Source organism: Malaclemys terrapin, chromosome 10, assembly GCF_027887155.1.
Source record: "Malaclemys terrapin pileata isolate rMalTer1 chromosome 10, rMalTer1.hap1, whole genome shotgun sequence".
Taxonomy (NCBI): domain Eukaryota; kingdom Metazoa; phylum Chordata; order Testudines; family Emydidae; genus Malaclemys; species Malaclemys terrapin.
Window position 1 is genome coordinate 42,079,996 of NC_071514.1, and position 23,807 is coordinate 42,103,802.

At 45.9% G+C, this 23,807-nt stretch overlaps 1 protein-coding gene across 4 annotated transcripts in view; it reads right to left on the minus strand.

Moving 5' to 3' along the window:
* Positions 1-23,807, minus strand: part of CPEB1 (cytoplasmic polyadenylation element binding protein 1) — a 78,976-nt gene that overhangs the window by 49,928 nt on the left and 5,241 nt on the right. For 3 of the 4 annotated variants that reach the window (XM_054042385.1, XM_054042384.1, XM_054042387.1), the window contains exon 2: positions 11,732-11,909. In XM_054042385.1, coding sequence (XP_053898360.1) covers positions 11,732-11,909 — 178 coding nt within the window. The remainder of the gene's footprint in view (positions 1-11,731; positions 11,910-23,807) is intronic. The other variant, XM_054042386.1, reaches the window with a different exon arrangement.

Genomic DNA, 23,807 nt, shown 5'->3' on the forward strand with positions numbered 1-23,807 from the left:
CAAGGCTAAGGGGCTATGTACATGCCCTGCAGCAGTTTAAATGCCATGGGACTATGTACCTGCAAGGTTAGATAGCAGCTGGGCAGGGTTTAGAGGATCTGAATTTTGGACCCAGGCACCTAAATCCCTTTGTGACTAGCTGAGTGTACATCTCTACTTCATGGTTGGTTTGTAGGCGACTGGTTTTCATGATTTTAGGCCACTGAATGAGAATTCACTTGCTAAAGGGTTTCTGCCCATAATGAAACTGAACTAGGAGTTAAGGCTGTTAGTGTCCAAGATCTTTGAGATTTCACGTTTAGCACACTAAGAGCTTGTCTACACAATTAGTTAGTGGCAAGCTGAGGTGTGAATCCATCCTGCACTAGCCTGCCACTGTATGGACCCTGCTGACACATTAACAGTTCAAAGAGAACAGGAGTACTTGTGGCACCTTAGAGACTAACATTTATTTGAGCATACATTTTTGTGGGCTACAGCCCACTTCAGATGCATAGAATGGAATATATAGTAAGAAGATATATACATATACAGAGAACATGAAAAGGTGGGAGCTGCCATACCAACTTTAAGAGGCTAATTAATAAAGATAAGCAGGAGGAAAAAAACTTGTTTAGTGATAATCAAGATGGCCCATTTCAGACAGTTGACAAGAAGGTGAGGATACTTAACATGGGGAAATAGATTCAATTTGTGTAATTACCCAGCCACTCCTAGTCTCTATTCAAGCCCAAGATAATGGTATCTAGTTTGCAAATTAATTCTAGTTCAGCAGTTTCTTGTTGGAGTCTGTTTTTGAAGCTTTTCTGTTGCAAAATTGCCACCTTTAAGTCTGTTACTGAGGCCTTAGCTATACTTGTGCTGTACACAGCTTTATTGTGCTGTAACTCACAGCATCTCACTCCCCATCCACACTGGCAGGGCACGTACAGTGCTGTATCTCCACAGCTACAGCGCTGCTGGCACTCCACCTCCCCGAGAGGAACAACAAGTATGGTGCTGTCACTGCTGTGCTGCGGCGCCAGTGTGGCCGCCCAATGCGCTCGGATTGGCCTCCAGAAGTATTTGGCAGTATCCCACAATGCCTGTTCTAGCCACTCTGGTCATCAGTTTGAACTCTACTGCCCTGGCCTCAGGTAACCAACCGTCAGACCTGCCCTTTATATTCCCTGAGAATTTTAAAAATCCCCTTCCTGTTTGCTCAGCCAGGCGTGGAGTGCTATTAGCAAAACTTTCCAGGTGACCATGCCTCCACGCGCCAAGTGAACCCCCATGGAGCAATGGCGAGTTGCTGGACCTCAGTGTTTGGGGGGAGGAAGCTGTCCAGTCCCAGTTGTAATTCCTATGGCTGGAGCGCGACACCTTCGGGCAGATATCAAGGGCCATGACTGGGATGCACCGAGTACAGGATTAAATGAAGGAGCTGCGGAATGCCTACCGCAAAGCCCGCGAGGCAAATGGCCGCTCTGGTGCTCCCCCGCGACCTGCCGATTCTACAAAGAGCTGGATGCGATACTTGGGGGTGACCCCACCTCCACTCTGAGCACCACCATGGACACTTCAGAGTGGGGGGGAGGAGGAGGAGGAGGTGGAAGAGGAAAGCAGGAGTGAGGGTGCTGGGGCAAAGGGGAGACACCCCGGAATCCCTGGAGGCATGCAGCCAGCAGCTCTTCGAGCCAGGAGAAAGGTAGCCAGTCGCCGGTACTTGGTGGAGGACGACAAGAAGAGCAGGTTCCCGGTAAGCGGGTTTTTTTTTCTTTCTGGGAAGGAATTTTTTTCGTGTGGGTTTTTTGGGAGAGAAGGGTTAGGGCTGCATGCATGCTAGATGTGGAATAGCGCATTGATGTGGTCTATCACATTGGGGTAATTGGCCTCAGTAATCTCTTCAAAAGTCTCATCTAGAACATGGGCAATGCGCTTGCGCATGTTTCTTGGGAGAGCCACCATAGTCCTTGTCCCAGTCAGGCTAACATGTCCATCCACTGTGCTGCGAGGGGGACCATTGCTGCACACAGGCAAGCTGCATATGGGCCAGGGCGGAAGCCACATTGCATTAGAAGACCCTTCCTTGCTTCCCAAGGTCACTCAGCAGCGAGATCTTCCAGGATGAACTCCTGTGGAAAATGTTGGGACAATGTTCAGCATAGGTTCCCCCTGCAGCTGTTGGCTCTCCCCAAGGCACAGAAACCCAGAGGGCAGTACAGCCCTGAAACAATCAGTCCCCCTTACTCACCATTTTGGGGCTCCTGTGGGTTATGTGCGCTCTTTGGAATGGGAAAATTATGCTATTGTGTAGACTGTGCACCCTCCTTAAGTGTGGGGGAATCATTACTCTGTCTGGTATAAACAATGCTGCCTCTGTTAATTGTTGCATTTTGCCTTTACAGATCTTTGCTATTAGATCTCCGCCATCCGTGTTATCACTGCAAAAACTCCGGAAGAAGACACGCTGCATCAATCTCTTAAAGAGAATCAAACAGCGCAGAAGTGGAGGGAGAGCGAAAGCAGGATCCACCAGGAAAACACAGCACACTGGCAGCAAAGCACGGAGCACTGGCAGCAAAGCATGGATTGGCTGATAAGCATCATGGAGTGCTAAGCGGACTATCCAGGCGCTCGTAGCCATGCAGGTGGAGCACTACTGTGCCTGGCCCCCCCACCCCTTGTCCCAAAATTCTTTCCCTTGTGCCCCCATGTCACCGCCAACCCACTTTCCCCAACATCTGGGTTCTTACCGCCACCAGCTGCCTCCAACACCTGTATCTTCACCATCCAGCCCTGGGAACTACGACCCTTACCCTCTGCACTCAGCCCCCATCACCATGCAGTATAGCCATCCGGAAGTGCAGCAGTCATTGCACAGCACACCAGACAGGACATACAAATCTGTGATTGTACCATTCCCCACCCCCTTGCCCTTTGATTCCCAAGCAGTTGTCTTTTCAATAAATGGATTTTTTTGGCTTTGAAAACAGTCTATTATCGCATAAAGTAAAAGATACCTTAGCCCAGGAAAGAAACAGCCACTGCAAGTCAGCTTAGCAAACACCGATTCCTACTAACATTGGAAGCACTGCACTTCACTCCCGTGCAGGGCACCAGACATTACTGCTGGTTTTCAGCCTCAAATTGCTCCCTCAAGGCATCCCTAATCCTTGCAGCCCTGTGCTGGGCCCCTCTAATAGCCCTGCTCTCTGGCTGTGCAAATTCAGCCTCCAGGTGTTGAAACTTGGGGGTCCATACCTGACTGAATCTTTCACCCTTCCCTTCACAAATATTATATGGAGGGTACAGCATGCGGATAAAACCACTGGGACACTTTTCAGTCAAGTCCAGCTTCCCATACAGAGATGGCCTGCGGCCCTTTAAACAGCCGAAAGCACACTCCAGTGTCATTCGGGACTGGCTCAGCCTGTAGTTGAACCATTCCTTGCTGCTGTCAAGGCTCCCTGTGTAGGGTTTCATGAGCCACGGCATTAATGGGTAAGTGGGGTCTCCAAGGATCACAATGGGCATTTTGACTTCCTACTGTGATCCTCTGCTCTGAGAAAAGAGTCCCGGCCTGCAGCTTCCTGAACAGACCAGTGTTTCGAAAGATACATGCACCATGCACCTTTCTGGGCCAGCCTGCGTTAATGTCAATGAAACGCCCACGGTGATCCACAACACCCCTTCTGATTAACATACTCTGATGCTAGGTGGAGTGGTGCCAGAATAGGAATATGCATCCCATCTGCCGCCCCTCCACAATTAGGGAAACCAATTTGTGCAAAGCCATCCACAATGTCTTGCATGTTACCCAGAGTCGTGGTTCTTCTGAGCAGGATGCAATTAATGGCCCTGCAAACTTGCATCAACCAAGATTCCAACAGTCGACTTTCCCTCTCCAAACTGGTTAGGGACTGCTCGGTAGCTGTCTGAAGTTGCCAGCTTCCAGATTGCAATAGCCACCTGCTTCTCCATCAGGGCAGCTCTCAATCTCGTGTCCTTGCGCCACAGGTGGGGGTGAGCTCCTCAGAGTGTCCCATGAAAGGGGCTTTTCTCATCTGAAAGTTCTGCAGCCACTGCTTGTCACCCCAGACTTGTATGACAATGTGATCCCACCACTCAGTGCTTGTTTCCCCGAGCCCAAAAGCGGCGTTCCACGGTGCTGAGCATGTCCGTGAATGCCACAAGCAATTTCATGTTGTATGTGACTTGATATCGTCGGAGCCTGAAATGCTGACGAGTCTCGCCAGCACGTCACATTTGGCAGTCAAGCTATTCCTTAAAATCCAATGATATCAAGGAGTCCATTTCCCGTAGACCGAAACAGAACACAGACCAGGCTGCACAGAAACCGTTGAAAGATGGTGCCAAATGGCGCCAAATGTGGATGGAAACAGGGATTGCTGGGATGTGAAGCGATGCATCACAGGGTGTTGGGACAGGACCCAGAGTGTCCCGCACCCTCTGCCCCCTTCCCACAACCCACAGTGCCAGAATGGGAAGAGGTGCTCTGTGGGATAGCTGCCCATAATGCATCACTCCCAATGCCGCTGCAAGTGCCACAAATGTGGCCACGATAGTGCGCTGGTGGCTGTCAGTGTGGACTGACTGCAGTGCTTTCCCTACTCAGCTGTACGAAGAGAGGTTTAACTCACAGTGCTGTACAGCTGCAAGTGTAGCCATACCCTGAGTGACCAGAGAGGTTGAACTGTTTCCCTACTGGTTTTTGAACGTTGTGATTCCTAATGTCAGATGTGTGTCATTTATTCTTTTGTGTAGAGACTGTCCAGTTTGGCCAATGTACATGGAAGAGGGGCATTTCTAGCACATAGGTAGATGTGCAGGTGAACGAGCCCCTGAAGGCATAGGTGATGTGATTAGGTACTATGATGGTGTCCCTTGAATAGATAGGTGGACAGAGTTGGCATTGGGCTTTGTTGCAAGGATAGGTTCCTGGGTTAGTGTTTTTGTTGTGTGGTTGCTGGTATTTGCTTCAGATTGGGGGGGGGGGGCTGTCTGTAAGCAAGAAGTGGTCTGTCTCCCAAGATCTACCAGACAGAGGGATTGTCTTTCAGGATAGGTTGTAGATCTTTGATGATGCGCTGGAGAGATTTTAGTTGGGGGCTGAAGATGACTGCTAGTGCCACAAAAGCTTATGCTCAAAATTTTTGAGTCTAATGTGCCACAAGTACTCCTGTTCTTTTTGCAGATACAGAATAACACTGCTGCTATTCAAACCATTAACAGTTCATTAACTCACTTTAAATCAAATCCTCACTGAAATGGGACTAAGTCAAAGCACATTAACAAACTCAGCAGGATCCTCATGGACAGTCTGTAGCAGGCTAGTGGGGGTGGATTTGCACCCGTTTGCCATGAACTGTAGACAAGCCCTTAGTTTAAGAGCATGGAATCCTGGAGATCTGTATTGTTTGTAGCTAGTGGGTCTTTCTGCAGCCAGGGACCAGGCAAGAAACCCTAAAGCAGGGGTGGCCAACCTGAGCCTGAGAAGGAGCCAGAATTTACCAGTGTACATTGCCAAAGAGCCACAGTAATACGTCAGCAGCCCCCGATCACACCACCCCCTGCTCCCAGCACCTTGGCCAATCAGCACCTCCCCATCAGTTTTGTGGCATACAGGAAGCTCTGGGGAAAGAGGGGGAGGAGCAAAGGCACAGCCAGCTCAGGGGAGGGGGCAGGAAGGGGTGGAGTGGGAGCAGGGCCTGTGGCAGAGCCAGGGGTTGAGCAGTGAGCACTCCCTGGCACATTGGAAAGTTGGTGCTTGTAGCTCTAGCCCCAGAGTCGGTGCCTATACAAGGAGCTGCATATTAACTTCTGAAGAGCCACATGTGGCTCCGGAGCCACAGATTGGCCACACCTGCTCTAAAGCCTTTCAGTTAAGTGTTGCTTTTCCCATAATCTGAGGGTCCTCTCTACACTGAAAAAACCCACAGCTGGCCAGTGCAGCTCCAGCTGTGGGGCTGCTTCATTGCTTGTAGATGTCCAGGCTTGGGCTGGAGCCCCAGCTCTGGGACCCATTGGGGTAGGACAGTCCCTGGGTCTGGAAGTCTACACAGCTATGAAATAGGCTTGGGCCGCAGGGCTGAGTCGGCTGGCACAGGGCAGCCATGGGGTTCTTTACTGTGTAGACATACTCTGAATAGTGCCAAAACTTGACATTTAATGGTATATTAACTGCTTCAGAGCCAGTGGGGGGGGTTTACTTGTTTGTAATTAACTGAAAACTTTGAAAGGCCAAATGATTAATGACAATTTCAAGAACCACAGAGGGGAAAAAGCATTCTTTGACCCTGGCTCTGCAGCAGGGGGAAGTGGGAGTCAGACTCCTAGGCAAGTATGTCCTGTGATCATATGCAAATCCATTTCACTGAGAGCAAGAACTCCCTACTACAGCAGCCATCAGGAAGCCACTGCAGGAGAAACTAAAGTCTGCATCAGTTAGAGGAGCCATTCCAGCTAACACTGCTGCAGCTGAGCACTGCACAACGTAAACATATTAGAAGGCCAACATTACCAGCTCAGCTGGTGGAGAAGGGGCTATCATCTCAGTGCCTGCCTATACCTCGGGGTGTGACTTAAATTGCACCAACATGTTACACATTGATTGGTCACTGTAGAACCAGGTGATGCACACCGCAAGAAATACATTAAGGTTCCCTAAAAAGAACAGGAGTACTTGTGGCACCTTAGAGACTAACAAATTTATTAGATCATAAGCTTTTGTGGACTACAGCCCACTTCTTCGTAGACTATGAAAGCTTATGCTCTAATGAATTTGTTAGTCTCTAAGGTGCCACAAGTACTCCTGTTCTTTTTGTGGATACAGACTATCACGGCTGCTACTCTGAAACCTGTCATTAAGGTTCCCTAGTGTGCTTTAATGCACACCAACAGCATCCATACAGATCAATATGCAACATGTTAACTTAATTTAGAAGTTACTCCCCATGCTGTAGACAAGCCTTAACACAATTACTAGACTACCCAAAGTTGAGGGGGGATTGGCTTCCAATCACTGATGAGTCAGATTTGATTGAGACCCAAATTCACTGAGCTACTGGAAACAGCTACGGAGTCCACACAGAAAATCGCCCTTTAATGTTGGACATTTGAGATGCTATGCATTTCCTAACATGCAAAGGATAACAATTCTCAGCTTTCCTGATGTTAGCCCAGTCCCAGGTTATCTTCAACTGTTGATTCTTACCTGTGCCTGAACTAGGATATCCATGTTATACCCTGCAGAACTATGGTGAAGGCTTCAAGCTAGTTCTTTATTTTGGGGCACTGCTTCTGACACCAACATGCTAGAGAAGTATTCAAGAGCCCAAACTCAAAAGGTGCAAGTGAAGAAATCCAATCCACCTGGCATTTTAGTTGAATATTTCCCCTGTAGTTGCAGACTGAATAAGGTGGGGAATGGTATGAGTTGTGACGATGCTAGTTGGTGATCTGTGGTGTTTTTAAAAAAGCTTCTAACTTGTGACTGAGAAGAACCTTAAAATGAAAGCTTGGATCCTGCAGAATGACCCTTATGGGCTGGATCAACAATTCTTGTGAGGTAGCCATCTGACACCACTGCCTTACAGACTAGCGCTATGCCCCATTACAAATTCCAGACCCTCAGAACTGGGGTTTAAATTTGAGATAATGGGAAGTGTACCTTCTTCTCTCCCAAAACGAGAATTGCTTAAGACATTCTCCTTATGCTCAGGGGAATGATCTTGTGGGTATGACACTGACTGGAATTCAGGAAATCTGGGTTAAATTCCTGGCTCTGCCTTTGACATGTCACTTCATCTCCGTGCCTCAATCCCCCTCCCCCTCCCCGTAGAGTGAGGATAAATATTTCAGCTGAGATTAAGGATTGGAGCAGTTTAGACTTAGTCCCTGCTCCAAAGAGCTTGTCTCCTAGCACACAGGTCCCCCCATGCCACTGTCTTTCCAAAAATGCCACCTCTGAAACTAAGCACAGGCTGCAGACTAAAAGGCAAGTGTTCAGGAGTGTTAGCCTCTAACACAGAACTTGCAAGTATATCAGTCAGGTTCTACAGCAGGTGTTGCCAGCAACCAATATAATGCTGTATTGGATGTCTGTGTAACCTGGTTTGTTAGTGACTAAAACTGAGTTTTGTGCAACTTCTGGAGCAATTCATTCATTAAACCTATGAAACAGTTACTAGGGACAACCCCATAAAACTCAGCTGTTTGTCTTAACACTGGTTAAGATTAACCATAAAGAAAACAGTGACCCTTTTAAAAAGGCTGACATACTGGTAGGCTTAGTATGGAGCATTCAGCCCCACTGGTATTAGTTTTTCCTCCATGTGAAACAACTTAGAGAGTCCAAATAACTCTCCAGACATATAAACTACACCAGTCAATTGAAAGCTTGAAGCTTTATCTGCAGAACAACCACCAAGCTTGGATATAGTGTTCCCTTTCCTGTGTCTGCACATCTTTCCACCCTTGAAGTGAAGGGTCTTTACATGCATTTGTGCACTTCCTCATTAGCAATAGTCAACTATTTAAGAAATTGTGAAAAGGGCACAAGCGTCCACAATCTTTATTCTACATGGAGTGTAATCCTTCTATGCATGCTGAAAGGGACATCTTATCCTGGATTTTGTTTGAGCTGGGAAAGTCAATGGATATTGGCAACAGAGACAAATTAAAGCATGAATGATTCCCCTACTGGGTTAAGTCTTTTTCCTAGCTTTTTTCCAGGTGTTTAAGTTAGTTTTTAATCTATTCAAACTACATTAACTTACAGTTGCAGTTAGGCTCTCAAGTGAGGAAAGGCAGTACTTGAGAATGCATACAGAACCATAATGCTGCACTTTATACATGTGAATTATGATATAGCATTTAGTTATACAACTACACTATAGGATTTTCTACAGCCAGATACATGTAGCATCTTCTAGTGCTATATACCAGAGGGAACTCAGGAATCTTTCCAATACAAGGGATCTAACTCTCCACTGCCCTGCACAGTGGGTACACAATGCTACCAAATCCAAACAGTGGTATTTTGCAGTCACTTTGCGCTAGTGTCAAACACATGGTGATAGGGAATCAGGCCTAAGGTGCATGGTGAGTGAGGAACAGTTCCTCCAGGATCCTGACTTGTTCAGTCCTTAAGAGTTTGGACAAAGCAGCTATGACTACACTCTACAAGAAACAGTAAGTGATCTTGATCCTACTGCTTCTGCACAGGGGTAGAATTAGAATCACATTGACAACATGAGCTTTGGCATTCTTGACTAGTGATTAATTGTACTATGTTAATGTAGTTATCTTTTCTAGCTTAAGGAAGTACCATGAACTGGTACTGATTAGACCCCACCTAATGCCCTGTCCCCATGTAAGTGTGCACTCACTGATACAGGACTCTGCATTTTCCAAAATATGGAAACGCCTGGTTTGCTGTAAGTGTTCTAATATAAGCTAGATAAGGCAGGGCTCCTTCAGCAAAACTATCTTCCCCTTTGCCAAGAGAAGAGATGTAACTGAAGCTGCCCATGCTTGTGAAGAGGCCACACCATCCATAAACTGACTTAGGCAGCTGATGATGATAGGTTGGTCTTGTGGCCCTCTGCCCAAGCTGTGTAAATCACATGGACCATGCTGACTCAAACCCTTTTACCAGAAGCTCAGCTAAGTGATATATGGCTACAAGATCATGGCACTAGACTGTCACTGCACCATGACTACCATTTACTGCAATTCAGAGTCTCCAGCATGTCCCTCTTTGGCTCAGGATGGGTAGCTGCTGGAGGAAGAACCCTAACCTTTGGTTGGGCATGTCAGTAGTTTAGGTTAAACTTTAGGTTGCTTAAAAAGAGACTGACCCAACACTGACACGTATAATTTTATGCCACTAGAGGCAGCTTGGATTTAAGTATTGTCCTGCAGTGCTCTGCAACCCAAACCATGCAGCTTTGTGCTGATGCATGAAAGCCACATGGTGAAAGTGACTGAAAAGCAAAGCAAGCCTACTTTCATTGTTCAAGTTGAGCAAAAGTGTAAGGAGTGCATAAAGTGGTGAAAAGTACACCATAGAATTGTAGTTTACAGCTCAACTGTTAGTGAAATGCCTAAAACAATGTTGTGTGCAACTTTAGAAACATCTCAAAATACAGTAGTGCTGCAAATGAGATGGGAATGATGTTTTGGACCCACCATATCCCAGATGGCCTCCTGCATTCATGCAGCAGAAACCTTAGGAAGCTTCACTCTATAAATCTGGCTTCTTGGTGACACTGATTAGTCATTAGGTTTTTAATTAAATATTAGTTTTTATCCACACACCAGTCTTGCAATGTTTTTATCCTCTGTACTTAAGCAAACGGCACCTCTTATTTCAAGGAAAAAGGATTTTAGCTTCCTGTTGCAGAGAATGAGATCTGATATTGACAACTTACTCTGGTCTCAGTGGGTTGTAGAGAGACCCCTTAAATATTTTTATTTTCTCATTCAGCCACTTTGGAAAGAGAAGCCAGTGAAGACCACAGCATACTGTGGCAGACAAGGAACAATACTGCATACATATTGTAATTACATGGTGCTTGGAATGGAAGTCTCTTCAGTCACATATGACATTTCAGGTATTTTAAGTCCAGTGTATCGATCAAGGCAAACTTATGCCAAAGTCCCATAGTTTTCCCTTGTATGTGTCATCATGAAGACTCTCCACAAGGATAACCTGGAACTCAAACAGGGCTGAGTAACAGACATGACCATTAAACGAAAGCTGCCCAGTTAGTTTCCTAGCTTACACCATGCTATGGCAGCAGAGCTTCACACTGCCCAGGGAGTAGGATACATCTGTAACCAGACCCACAGTTCCTGAAATAGAACACTTGGATCCACTGGCTGAAAGGACCCAGGAGAGGTTTACTAGCAGCAGGCTAGATGAACAGACATCCACTCCTCTTTGGGGCTTGCAAGCATAAGCTGAGTCTTCACTAGGAGCACTTTACTAAAATTTTGCCAATATAGCTATACTAGGAAAGACCAGGCCTAAGGTCAGATCTACACTACAGACCTATACCGGTATAACTACATCACTCAGGAGTGTGAAGAATCCCTACTCCTGAGCTATGCAGTTACACTGACTTAACCCTCAAGTAGATAGTGCTATGTTAACAGGCAAGCTTCTCCTGTTGACACAGCTACAACCTCTTGGGGAGATGGATTAACTATGCCAATGGGAGAAGCTCTGTCAGTGTAGTAGTGTCATCACTGAAGTGTTGCAGCTGCATTGCTGTACACAAAGATGAACCCTAAGAAAGTGTTTAAACATCAAAGTAGGACACCGAATCCAAAATAAGTCTTGCACCAAGCAGATTAGCACCACTGCAAGAGGTGACAGACAGTTACATTGTTTCAGTGCAAGTTTGTCTGTAAGCCAGAATTAAGACTCTGACCAGACCAGGAAAAAAGACTTGACCCTTTTTGATATTTCTATAGTAGAAACAGAAAGAAGCTGCTGAAAGAGACTTAGGCTCTAATGCATCACAGGGCTGCATGCACACACAGATCTGCAGTGGTTTCCGTGACAAGTCATCTTTACACTCCCCACTTGTTAGTACTCTTGAGACATTAAGAAATACCAAGCAAGACAGGTTTGCATATTATATCCAGCTATGGAATCCCTGTATTGCAGCCATCTGACATTGCTCCCTGTGCTCTTATGAGCACTAGCCAACCAAGTCACCTGGCAAAAGGTCACGTCTTCCTTTTGTGATGGGTGTCGTGCAGACTCCACTGAAATCCAGAGAGTTATCCAGCATGGCATTTATTCTGCGGAAGATATCTGCATTGCTGCAAGTAGAGAGAGCAGGTGCATCAGGGCTATCCCAGCAGTCTTTGGTGGTCCTCCCAATATCTTCTTTCTAGGCAGAAAGATAAGTGTTAGTATCTTGCCAGCTAACATCTGATTTACATGGCCTACTTTGACCAAGGTATGATTTTTACAGCTATAGTCTGGTTTTACATTAAATACTTGGGTTACTTTTACCTTTAGGCCTCTACACTTACAGCTAGTCTGCACTGGCAACACTAAAGCGCTGCCACGGCAGTGCTTTAATGTGTCTTGTATATCGTGGCGCAGCACTGGGAGAGGTCTCCCAGCTCTAAAAAACCCACCTCCACAAGGAACATAGCTCCCAGCACTGGGGCACTGTTTACCTGGCACTTTACATGCCTGAGCAAGAAAGTTACAGCACTGTTAATTGCCAGGGTAGACAAGCCCTTAGAGCCACATCTCAGTACAGTTCCTTTGTGTCAGAGGAAGAGGGTCAAGAGCATGGGTGAGCAAGCTTTTGTTAGTATAAAGGATGATAGTGAAATCCGAACACCCCTCCTCAAGTCTTACCCTTTTCTGTAAGAGACAGAACCTAGTCAAGTAGTGTCTCGCCTAGGGCTGCACAAGTCAGCAGCATAACTGGGATATGAGACTCCTTTCCTGTCTACCAGTCCTATGATCAGATCACAATAGCTACTGAGAACCCTTTCAGCACTGGATGTGCAAGAGGCCACCTAGCTCTGGTTTGACAAGGCCCTGGAATTTGGCATATCCAGGGTACAGGTACATTTGAGCCAATACATGATTTTCAAACACACCAGCTTGAACACAGGTGCCCTACTGTAGTTTGCCTGCACTGCATAGTCTGGGGGTGGGGGTTGCCCATAGGTGGATTTTAAGTTATGGGAAGTAGCACTTTCATCATTGCTTTGATCGTTAACTGCACACAAACAAGGTGGTGATAGTCTGACCCACCAGTCTAGATGGTACCTGTACAAACACTTGTTTCTTCTGAAGAGACTGTGTACAAGCACCTGTAGCTGCTGGACACTCCACTTGCTAGAGGCACAGGAAAAGAAACCTTGGACATTTTGGGGTGCAGCAAAGCTCACATGCCTTGTCTGTAGTGGTTCCCCCAGGGCTAGCCATGCCCCACTAACAGATTAACCACAACCATGCTTGCCCACATTAACAGCAAATTCCTGTTCATGCACTGTTAGAAAATGCTAACCAGGATTGAGTCAGACTCTGCCCAAGCCTCCCCCTAGCTGCTGGGGAAGGAGAACCTCACTTGATTTTCCACTATGGTGCTCAGGACACAGCAATTCCAGGTACTATGGCCCAACTCAGCGATCATAGCAGTGGGGTGAGGGAGAAAGTCACATCCTCTTTCAAAAAAGTTGGTGACACCTGCTTTTGAGAGGTAACCATGAAGTCTACAGGAATTATTTCACTTAGAGGGAGGCGGGGAAGGGAGGAAGGAACACTTCTAATCCTGGTAGACCAGGTGCTAGCTCCTGGCAAGGTCCATGTCTCAGCTGAATACTGAAATACAGAGATGGAACCAGTCTGGCTCACCTCTTAAAATAGGTACTAGAATTAGATGTGTTTAGACTTTATGGAATGTTTGAGAGATGCTGTATATTTATTTCATTTATAACATTGTATTGTAAGGTAATGTTTGAACATTTGCATTGTAAGCCTCTAACTGTAAATCAGACAGAAGCATTAACTAGCATGAAATGCTGGTCTCCTACAAAAAAGGCATTATCCCATGCCCAACAAGGAAGGTTCATTGACAGACAGATGAAAGTGGCATATTAGAGGTCTCACAGGAGTCTTGCAAGTGAATTCCTCCCATTGACTAAGTTTGCAGCTCAAAGCCAAAGGGAGGAAAGGAACAAAACCCCTCATCAAGGAGAAACTATACCATTATTGTGTTGACTCTTAGGGCAAGGTTTTCTAGGCATAAGCAAGAGAATGCCAGTGATGAGCCTGAGGTTCCAGTGGTCTGCGGATAGTTCCTTGTAAGGTGCACACCTGGGTAGCCATACAAGAGAATGAAGGGCCACCCACTTAATTAGTGGAGCCATGCAGGTGTGGCTCCACTAATTAGGTGCCTGGAGAAGATACACATGCAAGGTGAGGTGGTGGTGGCGGCCTTGGGCGGGGGATGGGGATGTGCAGGGCTGCAGCGGTCAGAGAAAGAGGTCACTTTCCCCAGCTGCAGCTGCCAGGGAGAGATGGTTCTCCTTCCCAGCCTCAGATCAGGGGCTGCTGTGGCTTGGGGGGGGGGGGGGGAGAGAAGAGAGAGAACATCATTGCATTAGAAATGTAAGACTAAGGATATTAAAATATGAGTGGTGTGTTATTTGTAGAACAAATTGAGAACCACTGTTTGAAGCAACTCATTTTCTTTTCCTATTTAATAAACCCTTAGCCAATCTACAAGTGTAGTCTACGGTGTGAGATCCAAGGTTCAACTGACCTGGGGTAAGTGACTGGTTCTTTGGGACTGGGAGTAACCTGAATATTGCTGAGATTCATGGTGTAAGGGACCATTACAAAGATAGCTCCACCTGGGTGGTGAGACAGATTGGGGTACCCAAGGGGACTGTCTGACTCCATGTTAAGGCAAATCGAACCTGAGTTGATGCCTGGTAAGTGGTTGGTGAAATGTATGTACAGAACTTGCAGTCAATTTGGTGCTTGCATGCTGGTTCTTAAGTCTGCCCTGAGGTTGATACTCATGCTCTTTAGCCACTGCAGAGCAACGTGACAGCACTGTTTGCTAATCCCCTGCTCATCACTCCAGTCAGCAGCTATTAACTGGAACAACAGCCAAAGTAAGCTGAGCATTAGCCTGACTTTAGGGAGGAAAAGCATAACTAAGTCTTGGGCTTTTCCTGTCCTCCCAGAAGCCCTGCCTCATGGTGACCCTCTAGAAGGAAGGGGTCACTAGAGAGCAGTGTACTCCTTGTCACCATTCAGAAGTGTTAGGACTACATTCTCAAGCCCCCTGGTGACCCAGGAGCAAGGTGCCATGCTTGATCCCTGCTGCGCTATTCTGGTTAGGGGCATCTGCCCCAGGCATCCAACTGAGGTGCCAATGCAGCCATGAGCTGTGCTCCTGTTGGGGTGTCTGGATAAGTTCCATGCACAGGTACACAAAAGCTATCACTGATGGAGTCTTGCAGTGAAGATTTAAAATGGAGGCAGGAAGATACAATTCCTGCAGTCCTGATCCCTGGAATGGCAAAGGAGTCATTTTCACTATGCAACCTGGATTCCAACGCCTTTAACAAGCTGGCTACAACAAAGCCGGATTCCTAGCATGAAAACAGAACTAATGCATTAACTGCAGCAAAGCTGGCACAGGCCAGGCTGTTGCAGCTACCAGCCATAAAAATCTGCTCCCATGAAAGAAGGAAAACAGGGAAGCATTCAGCTCTGTTTTTAAGATGGAACATGTGCTTGGTCAATACATATTGACTTAGAATTATGCAAACGGTAGATTTCTCTTCAGGAATCTTGGACACAGCCATATATTTTTATATAAAAACAACATACAGTCTCCCTTATTTAAATCCAGCGGTTGCAGTCTGACTAGTGTTCATATGGGAAGGCTTGTATGCCAGAAATGATGCCATCAGCACAAGATCAAGCAAAGACTGAGGAGACGGATGCTGGACTGGGTTTTTTTAGAAGCCCTGTTGAAGTTCTCCCCTGTAAGTGCCGCTACCACTGGCTCAGAAGGCAGGACCCACCTGGCAGGTGTGAACCAGCCAGTCTTTACAACTTTATCCCAAACCCAAGTACATAGCCCATGCTCCTCAGTCCACTGGCTCCAGCACCAGTATTTCTGCATCTGTTTAAACTAAATTATTTAACTAATGTAATCAGTACAACTCTCTCTGTTCTCTTTGCTTCCTAGTTTCAAGGGCAGTTATAACTTTGAAAACTTACAAGCCTTCATCATGTTCCTTCTAGTTTTTAGATTAGAAATTGAGATATTCTGTACTCTGAACTATGATACTGGAGAACTTGCAGACTTGTCAACTCCTACTGTATCACCAGGTGGAAGCTAGACAAATAAGTGTGACTAAAATCCATTCAAACTGTTAACACCTATTTAACCCCAGTGCAGCCGACAGCTCCATTGTGCCCAAGGAAAGGTGCTTGATCATGGTTTCTTTCCCAAATTAAAGACCTTTAATTTGACTCAATCTATGGAGTAGAATAAAACTTACTCCCCTACTTTGATCTCTAGGGATACAGACCAGGGAGCTCTGAGGAAGGACAGGTGGAAAGCAGGGAACCCATGTTAGTGCTAATTAGGCTTAACTAATATGGGAAGTTCAGAAGCTATGGGAGGAAGCATGCAGAAGGCCATTCTGTAGGGCATATGGAAGACTCTTTACAGTGTCAGGCCTGGTCTACACTAGGAAATTAAGCTAGTATAACCATGCAAAAATCCACATTCCCAAAATGATGCAGTTAAACCAACCTAATCCTGAATGTAGACAGAAGAATTCTCCTGTCAACCTAACTACTCCCTCTTTGGAAGGTGGAGTACCTACATAGACAGGAGAACCCCTGGCATCAGCATAGGTAGTGTCTTCACTGACGCACTACAGCAGCACCACTGCAGTGTTTTAAGTGTATACAAGCTCTCAGTAAAGCAGCTTCCATGCTGATTTGAGCAGCAATTCAGAACAGCCTTGAGTCATGGACAGAAGAGACTTTTCCACTCAGTATATTGATACTATGGTGAGGGGTACTCCAGGAATATGATGTAGAGTCACATGCACATTAGATATAGTTTTCTAGATCTTGGTAGCATAAAGACTGCACATCACTAGCCCAAGTTGTTGGTTAGTGAAGCCTACCAAATAAAGAGGTAAGATTCAGATTACTGTAGTGGGACAATTTCCTAGTACAAGTGCTGGAACCACCTAGGGGCTCTTCTTGACATGCTGCTCAAACAGGAAAGAATTAGTAGGGGAAGCAAAAGTGGATGGGAACTGGGAGGCTGTGACCATGAGATGGTTGAGTTCAGGATCCGGAGGAAAGGAGAGCAGAAGAGTACAGACCCTGGACTTAAAAAAAAAAAAAAAAAAAAAAGCAGATTTTGACTCCCTCAGGGAACTGATGGGCAGGATCCCCCGGGAGAACATGAGGGGGAAAGGAGTCCAGGAGAGCTGGCTGTATTTTAAAGAATCCTTATTGAGGTTGCAGGAACAAACCATCCTGATGTGTAGAAATAGTAAATATGGCAGGCAATCACCTTAGCTTAACAGTGAAATCCTTGCTGATCATAAACACAAAAAAGCAGCTTACAAGAAGTGGAAGCTTGGAAAAATGACCAGGGAGTATAAAAATATTGCTCAGGCATGCAGGAGTGAAATCAGGATGGTCAAGTCACACTTGGAGTTGCAGCTAGCAAGGGATGTTAAGACTAACAAGAAGGGTTTCTACAGGTATGTTAGCAACAAGGTGGTCAGGGAAAGTGTGGGCCTCTTACTGAATGGAGGAGGCAACCTAGCGACAGAGGATGTGGAAAAAGCTAATGTACTCAATGCTTTTTTTGAGCGTCTTCAAACAAGATCAGCTCCCAGAGTACTGCACTGGGCAGCACAGAATGGGGAGGAGGTGACCAGCCCTCTGTGGAGAAAAGTGGTTCAGAACTATTTAGAAAAGCTGGACGAGCACAAGTCCATGGGGCAGGATGCACTGCATCTGAGAGTGCTAAAGGAGTTGGCTGATGTGATTGCAGAGCCATTGGCCATTATCTTTGAAAACTCATGTCGATCAGGTCCTAGATGACTGGAAAAAGGCTAATGTAGTGCCCATCTATAAAAAAGGGAAGGAGGATCCAGGGAACCACAGGCCAGTCAGCCTCACCTCAGTCCCGGGGAGGCAGGGGGGAATCGTGGAGCAGGTCCCCAAGGAATCAATTTTGAAGCACTTCAAGGAGAGGAAAGTGATCAGGAACAGACGGCATGGATTCACCAAGAGCAAGTCATGCCTGACTAACCTAATTGCCTTCTATGATGAAATAACTGGCTCTGGGGATGGGGGAAAAAGCAGTGGATGTGTTATTCCTTGACTTTAGCAAAGCTTTTGATACAGTCTCCCACAGTATTCTTGCCAGCAAGTTAAAGTATGGGCTGGATGAAGGTGGTTAGAAAGCTGGCTAGATCATTGGGCTCAGCCAGTAGTGATCAATGGCTCCATGTCTAGTTGGCAGCTGGTATCAAGGGTTGATCCTGGGGCTGGTTTTGTTCAATACCTTCATTAATGATCTGGAGGATGGTGTGGATTGCACCCTCAGCAAGTCTGCGGAGGACACTAAACTGGGAGGAGTGGTAGATATGCTGGAGGGCAGGGATAGGATACAGAGGGACCTAGACAAATAAGAGGATTGGGCCAAAAGAAATCTGATGAGGTTCAACAAGGACAAATGCAGAGTCCTGCACTTCAGATGGAAGAATTCCATGCAGTGCTACAGACTAGGGACCGAATGGCTAGGCAGCAGTTCTGCAGAGAAGGACCTAGGGGTTACAGTGGATGAGAAGCTGGAGATGAGTCAGTATGCCCTTGTTGCCAAGAAGGCTAACAGCATTTTGGGCTGTATAAGTAGGAGCATTGCCAGCAGATCGAGGGACATGATCATTCCTCTCTATTCGGCATTGGTGAGACCTCATCTGGAGTAGTGTGTCCAGTTTTGGGCCCCACACTACAAGAAGAATGTAGAAAAATTGGAAAGAATCCAGCAGAAGGCAACAAAAAATGATTAGGGGCTGGAGCACATGACTTATGAGGAGAGGCTGAGGGAACTGGGATTGTTTAGTCTGCAAAAGAAGAATGAGGAGGATTTGATAGCTGCTTTCAACTACTTGAAAGGGGGTTCTAAAGAGGATGGATCTAGACCGTTCTCAGTGGTAGCAAATGACAGAATAAGGAGTAATGGTCTCAAGATGCAGTGGGGAGGTTTAGGTTGGATATTAGGAAAAACTGTTTCACTAGGAGGATTGTGAAGCATTGGAATGCGTTACCTAGGGAGGTGGTGGAATCTCATTCCTTGTAGGTTTAAGGCCCAGCTTGACAAAGCCCTGGCTGGGATAATTTAGTTGGCGATTGGTCCTGCTTTGAACAGGGGGTTGGACTAGATGACCTCCTGAGGTTCCTTCCAAACCTGATATTCTATGATGCTGCCAAAAGCTTTGGTACAAGACCAAGGAAGCAGTGATAAAGGTAAAGTGATACTGGGCTACTCAGACTAAAGCACCAATACAGAAGGTCTGGAGAACCAGCTCCAACAAGCAGCATCTGTGCTGATGCAGGATGAAGTGACAGCATGGAGAACTGCTGAAGCATTAGTCTTTGCAGAGAGGGGTCTGTACTGGGTTGTCTCCAACTGATTGAGCAGAACCAAATTACTACATAAAAGGCTGACCAGGTGGGGCTTAAACAAGCCAGCGCAACTGCAAGGATGTGTTTAGTTTACCAGACATGTTAACAGCCTCACTCACAGCCAAGTATTTAGACATATGAAGCTCCCTGAAGTGCTTCCACACAACTACTACTGAAAGAGGAAACAGGATGTGCTAGACTTTCATAGCAGGAGGGAAGCTGGATCACTGGCTCAGTCTTGAGGGATGATGAGAGGAAGGGTTTTCATTGAATCTAGAGAGGAGTAGTGGGGCTTCAAGATAGACAATGGAAGTGATGACTCAGAAGACTGGTTCACGTCCTCAAACTAATGAGCCAGAGTTGAGGCCCAGCATGAGTTAGTGACCAAAGGGAGTTATCTGCCAGCTATGAGGCTTCAGAAGTGAAGTGAAGTGGACACTAATTAGAACTCAGGATTTTACTGACTTTCAGCTGAGACCACATTTCAAGAGGCCCAGTGAGACTGAGCTCCCTTCTTGTGCTGAGTGGGGTCTCACTTGTGGGGCTGAAGTATGCTGATGTACAGGGGTACTTTGCAGTAATGCTGCTCGTGCAGGACTTCCCTTAACCAATGCTCTCTCAGCCCTGGAGCCTGAGCTGGTTCCATCTAAACTTGCTGGAAAAGCTATGTTTTTTTAGAATGCAACATGAAGTTTTATAGTGGGATTTGAACAGTTTAAGGAAACAGAACATGGTGTGGTCACTCAGGGTAGTCTAGGCAAAACCAGGTTTAGATTAGGTGCCTACCTGCTCTAGAACACAGTGAGGTTTGTTCCCCACTTACCAAGCAAACTTAAGCCCTGACTACACTGACATAGTTAAGGCAGCAAAATAAGTTAGTGTAGACAAGCCCTAAGCTGTCTAACTCAACATAAGATACCTGGTATCTCAATGCTCCTAATGCCAGTGGAGCTGAACTAGTGAGGGAAATCTTACAATCTAGTGTAGACAGGCCCTTAGAAAATGCTTTGGCTGGAAACAGCTGGCCAGAACAATCTCAGAACCATTCTGGAAGAGAACACAGCTTTGGTGTTGAAATGCTTCATGCAATTGTGTTGATTTTGACAAAGTTTTGCTTTGAAAAAAATGGAAAGTTCTGATGTTAAAACATCCTATTTGCTATTTTTAGAGCAAGTATTTTGACTTGGTTTTGAAACCACTTGTTTTGAATTTTGTATTGCATTAATAAAAGTAAAATCAAGATATGCAGTTTTGATTTTGTCAAACACCAACACACCACAGTTTGATCAACCCAAAGTGAAGTTTCAAGAATTTTCTTGAGAATTTCAAAATTTTGGTCCTAATTAGACTACCACAAAATGTTAATCTCAAAGTCCTTTGCAAAAATGGAACTTTTATCCTCTGCACAGCTCTAACTGGAACCAGACTGGTTTCAGATGCAGAATGCCAGGGAGCAGACACTTTAAATAAAGAGCACTGGGAGAGCTCTGCCACAACTACACAAGCCACAGTAAAGCATTGCTGCTGCAGGGCTTTAACATTGCCAGTGTAGGTTAGCCCTTAGTTGTTCAGAGGACTTTTCTTACCTCAGTGTCAGCTAGATGAGTGGTCTCCAAAGTGGGGTGTGTGCACCCCAGGGGGTGCGCAAGAGGATCCTTCGGGGGGTGTGGCAGGAGGAGCACTGCCGGAGCAGTGCCATTTTGACAGTTTGGGCGAGAGTCCGAGCAGCTTTTTTTGCGCTTCAGCAGTTGGGGCAGCAAAAATGGTAGAGCTGGCCCCATGGTATGGCAGGGGGTGCGTGCTCAATTTTTTTTACTGATAGGGGGGCGTGATCAAAAAAGTTTGGAGGCCATTGAGCTAGATAATAGAGACCTAGACACTAGTGTTCATGTAGCAAGACCTTCCTCCAACAATCAACAGCTTTTCCAGCCTTGTCATTCAGTTCACAATTGGTAGGTAAAGGAGCAGTTTACAGTTTTGAAGGTGTGAAGGGGAAAGCCATTCAGCCCTTCATGCTAAACAGCCATGTTTTTCCAGGGAACCAATGCAAATTCAACCAAACCCCCAATGAGGTTATGGAAGGAAGTGTTTCCAATCTGACTGCCAGCTGCCTTGTTAGAGTCAAACACTTCACTTCTCCTGGGGTACTGACTGTGTGGAAAGTTACAAGTCTGGAACACAACTTGAGCCCTGACTAGCTGAGAAGAGTGCTTGGGGCCTCTTCTGTTGCTGTGGTGTTTCTACAGACACTGCCCAATGATAGGAGACATACAAAAGCCACTCTAAACTTTACTTTGGCCTCCTTAAATTCCTACCACCAAGTTTAAGATGTTTAAATGGAGCCTCACATACTATCACAGTAAGGACAAGAGCACTACATTCCTGGAAACAGTGCATCAATCTAATTCCTGCAGGATCTGGCACTGTAGCATTGAAGTTTCCATTAATGCTTACTGGAAACTGAGTGTTGGTGTTGAGACCCAGTTAAGGGAATACAAACAAATTAATGAGAACCACATACCTGATCAGATGTGAGAGCAGCCTGAACTTCAAGATTTTAGTAAGATTTTATGGATGCCAGCTTTGCATACTGTTCTTCCCCTCCAAAACCAGCTGCTGCCATTTTGGTGTTAACAGGAACTACATTGGGTTATGCCTCTCCTAGCAACCCAGGCTCATTAGTGTTCACAAGCAAACACCACATCTATACAAATTGTGGAATGATGTGCACAGCACATTCCTGACAGCATCAATATTGTCATGCTAGTGCACAGACAGAAGGAAGAGCCATGCTGGCTTCAGCTGCTCTGGTTTCAAACAAGTTAATTCTTGCCAAATGCAGGGAGCAGAGTGCACAATAAAGTGACTGGCCCTGCAAAAAGCAATTAATACTAGCCCTTTTAACCTAGTTACAGTCAGTAAGCAGCAGTCTGACCCAGTTCTCACTTTCCCTATACTCAGGAGTCCTGAAGTTTCCACAGCTCCAGTAACATGACTAAGTAGTCACCTAAGCACTGTGCATCATAGGCCAGGTCTATACTACAGACCTATATTTGTATAACTACATGCTTGGGGAAGGTGAGGATAAAAAATCCACATCCCTGAGCCATGTAGTTCTACTGACCTACTGAACCCTGGGGTAGCCAGTGCTATGCTGACAGGAGAGCTTCTCTTACCACCTCCACAGGAGATGGATTAGCTCCAGCATAGGATTGGCTTCACTTAAACAGTGCAGCTGTGCCCAGGCACCATTTTACATGCAGACCTGTCCATAGTCTTCCTGTTTCCCCATTTCCTCACTACCTCTTTCTTCATATAGTACAGGACAGGGCAACCTGTCCTTCTCCATCTGGCTAACATTTCCCTTTCACCCCAACTATCTTGACCTACCTCTCAGGATATCATACTAGTTTGTGATGACCAATTAGGTGGCCCAAAGGGTTGAGAGAGAATTTGTTGTGGAGCACATGCTATGTATGCTCTCGTACAGCTTCAGACAAAGTCAACTGTCAGGGACCTGGTTAGAACATAAGAACACTGACAAATCACAAGCCCAATGATTGTTCCAGTCAAGTGGAACAAATTATGATTATAATGTTCCCAAATAACATTAAGTCCAAAACCTTCATACTGTGGAAACATGGGTAAGGCATGCTGTGGCATCATTATACTGCAAAATGGGACTAACTACTGTGCAATTTAGACAACCCTCCCCTTTCCCCTCATATGGAGGATTCTGTAGTGTAGACAGGATCCAAGCAAGACCATCTGCCTTAACTATCTTTAAGCCAGGGTGTCAGTACCCATGGGCCAGAGCTTGCCCAGCTGATTTCTCTGGGGTATAATAGTAGGACACTGCACTGTCAAGATTAGCTACTGCACTGCATTTTAGCAAACAGAATGGAGAGGGGTGAGGCAGAAGCCCAGGAATTGCTGCAAGAAAGGCAATACAGAACAGGGAAAGTGAGCAGACAGGAGGCTGGAGAAGGAAGAGATATAGGGCAGAAACAGTGGCTGAAGAGCAGGATAGTGGAGGGAGTGGGAAAGTAGAATATTAAATATTAACAAAGGCCAGACTCCACCCTTATCTTTATGAAGATTTCCCATGGACATTAGTGGGGGCTCTGTTGTGGTGGAGGGGGTTTGGACTCCCACATTCATGCTCAAGCCCAAACCATAACTAAGCTGAATTTGCTCTATCATGTGACATAACTGTCTTAAATAGCTCTGCCTAACAATGCTCAATACCATTTCCCAGGCCAGCAGAGGCAGCACAGAAGATTAATATATCACAGGGAGGATATACTCTATTGCATAGTTCAATCTTGTCTACTAGCAAGGAAGCCATGTTAAACAGTTCCTGCTAGCAAGATGCTGAACCATTCTGGCAATTACTGATTTATTGAGATTAGAGTTGCCTATCTACAGCAGCTCTGAAAGACCTCTGTAGGCCAGCCTGAGACCAGGCTCAACCTAGCTGGGCATAACAGATCTGAACGTTTTGTTTGATGGAAACTTACAATACTCTGTATTTAACATTTCTCAGGATTTTTTAGTTTGAGACCCAGGA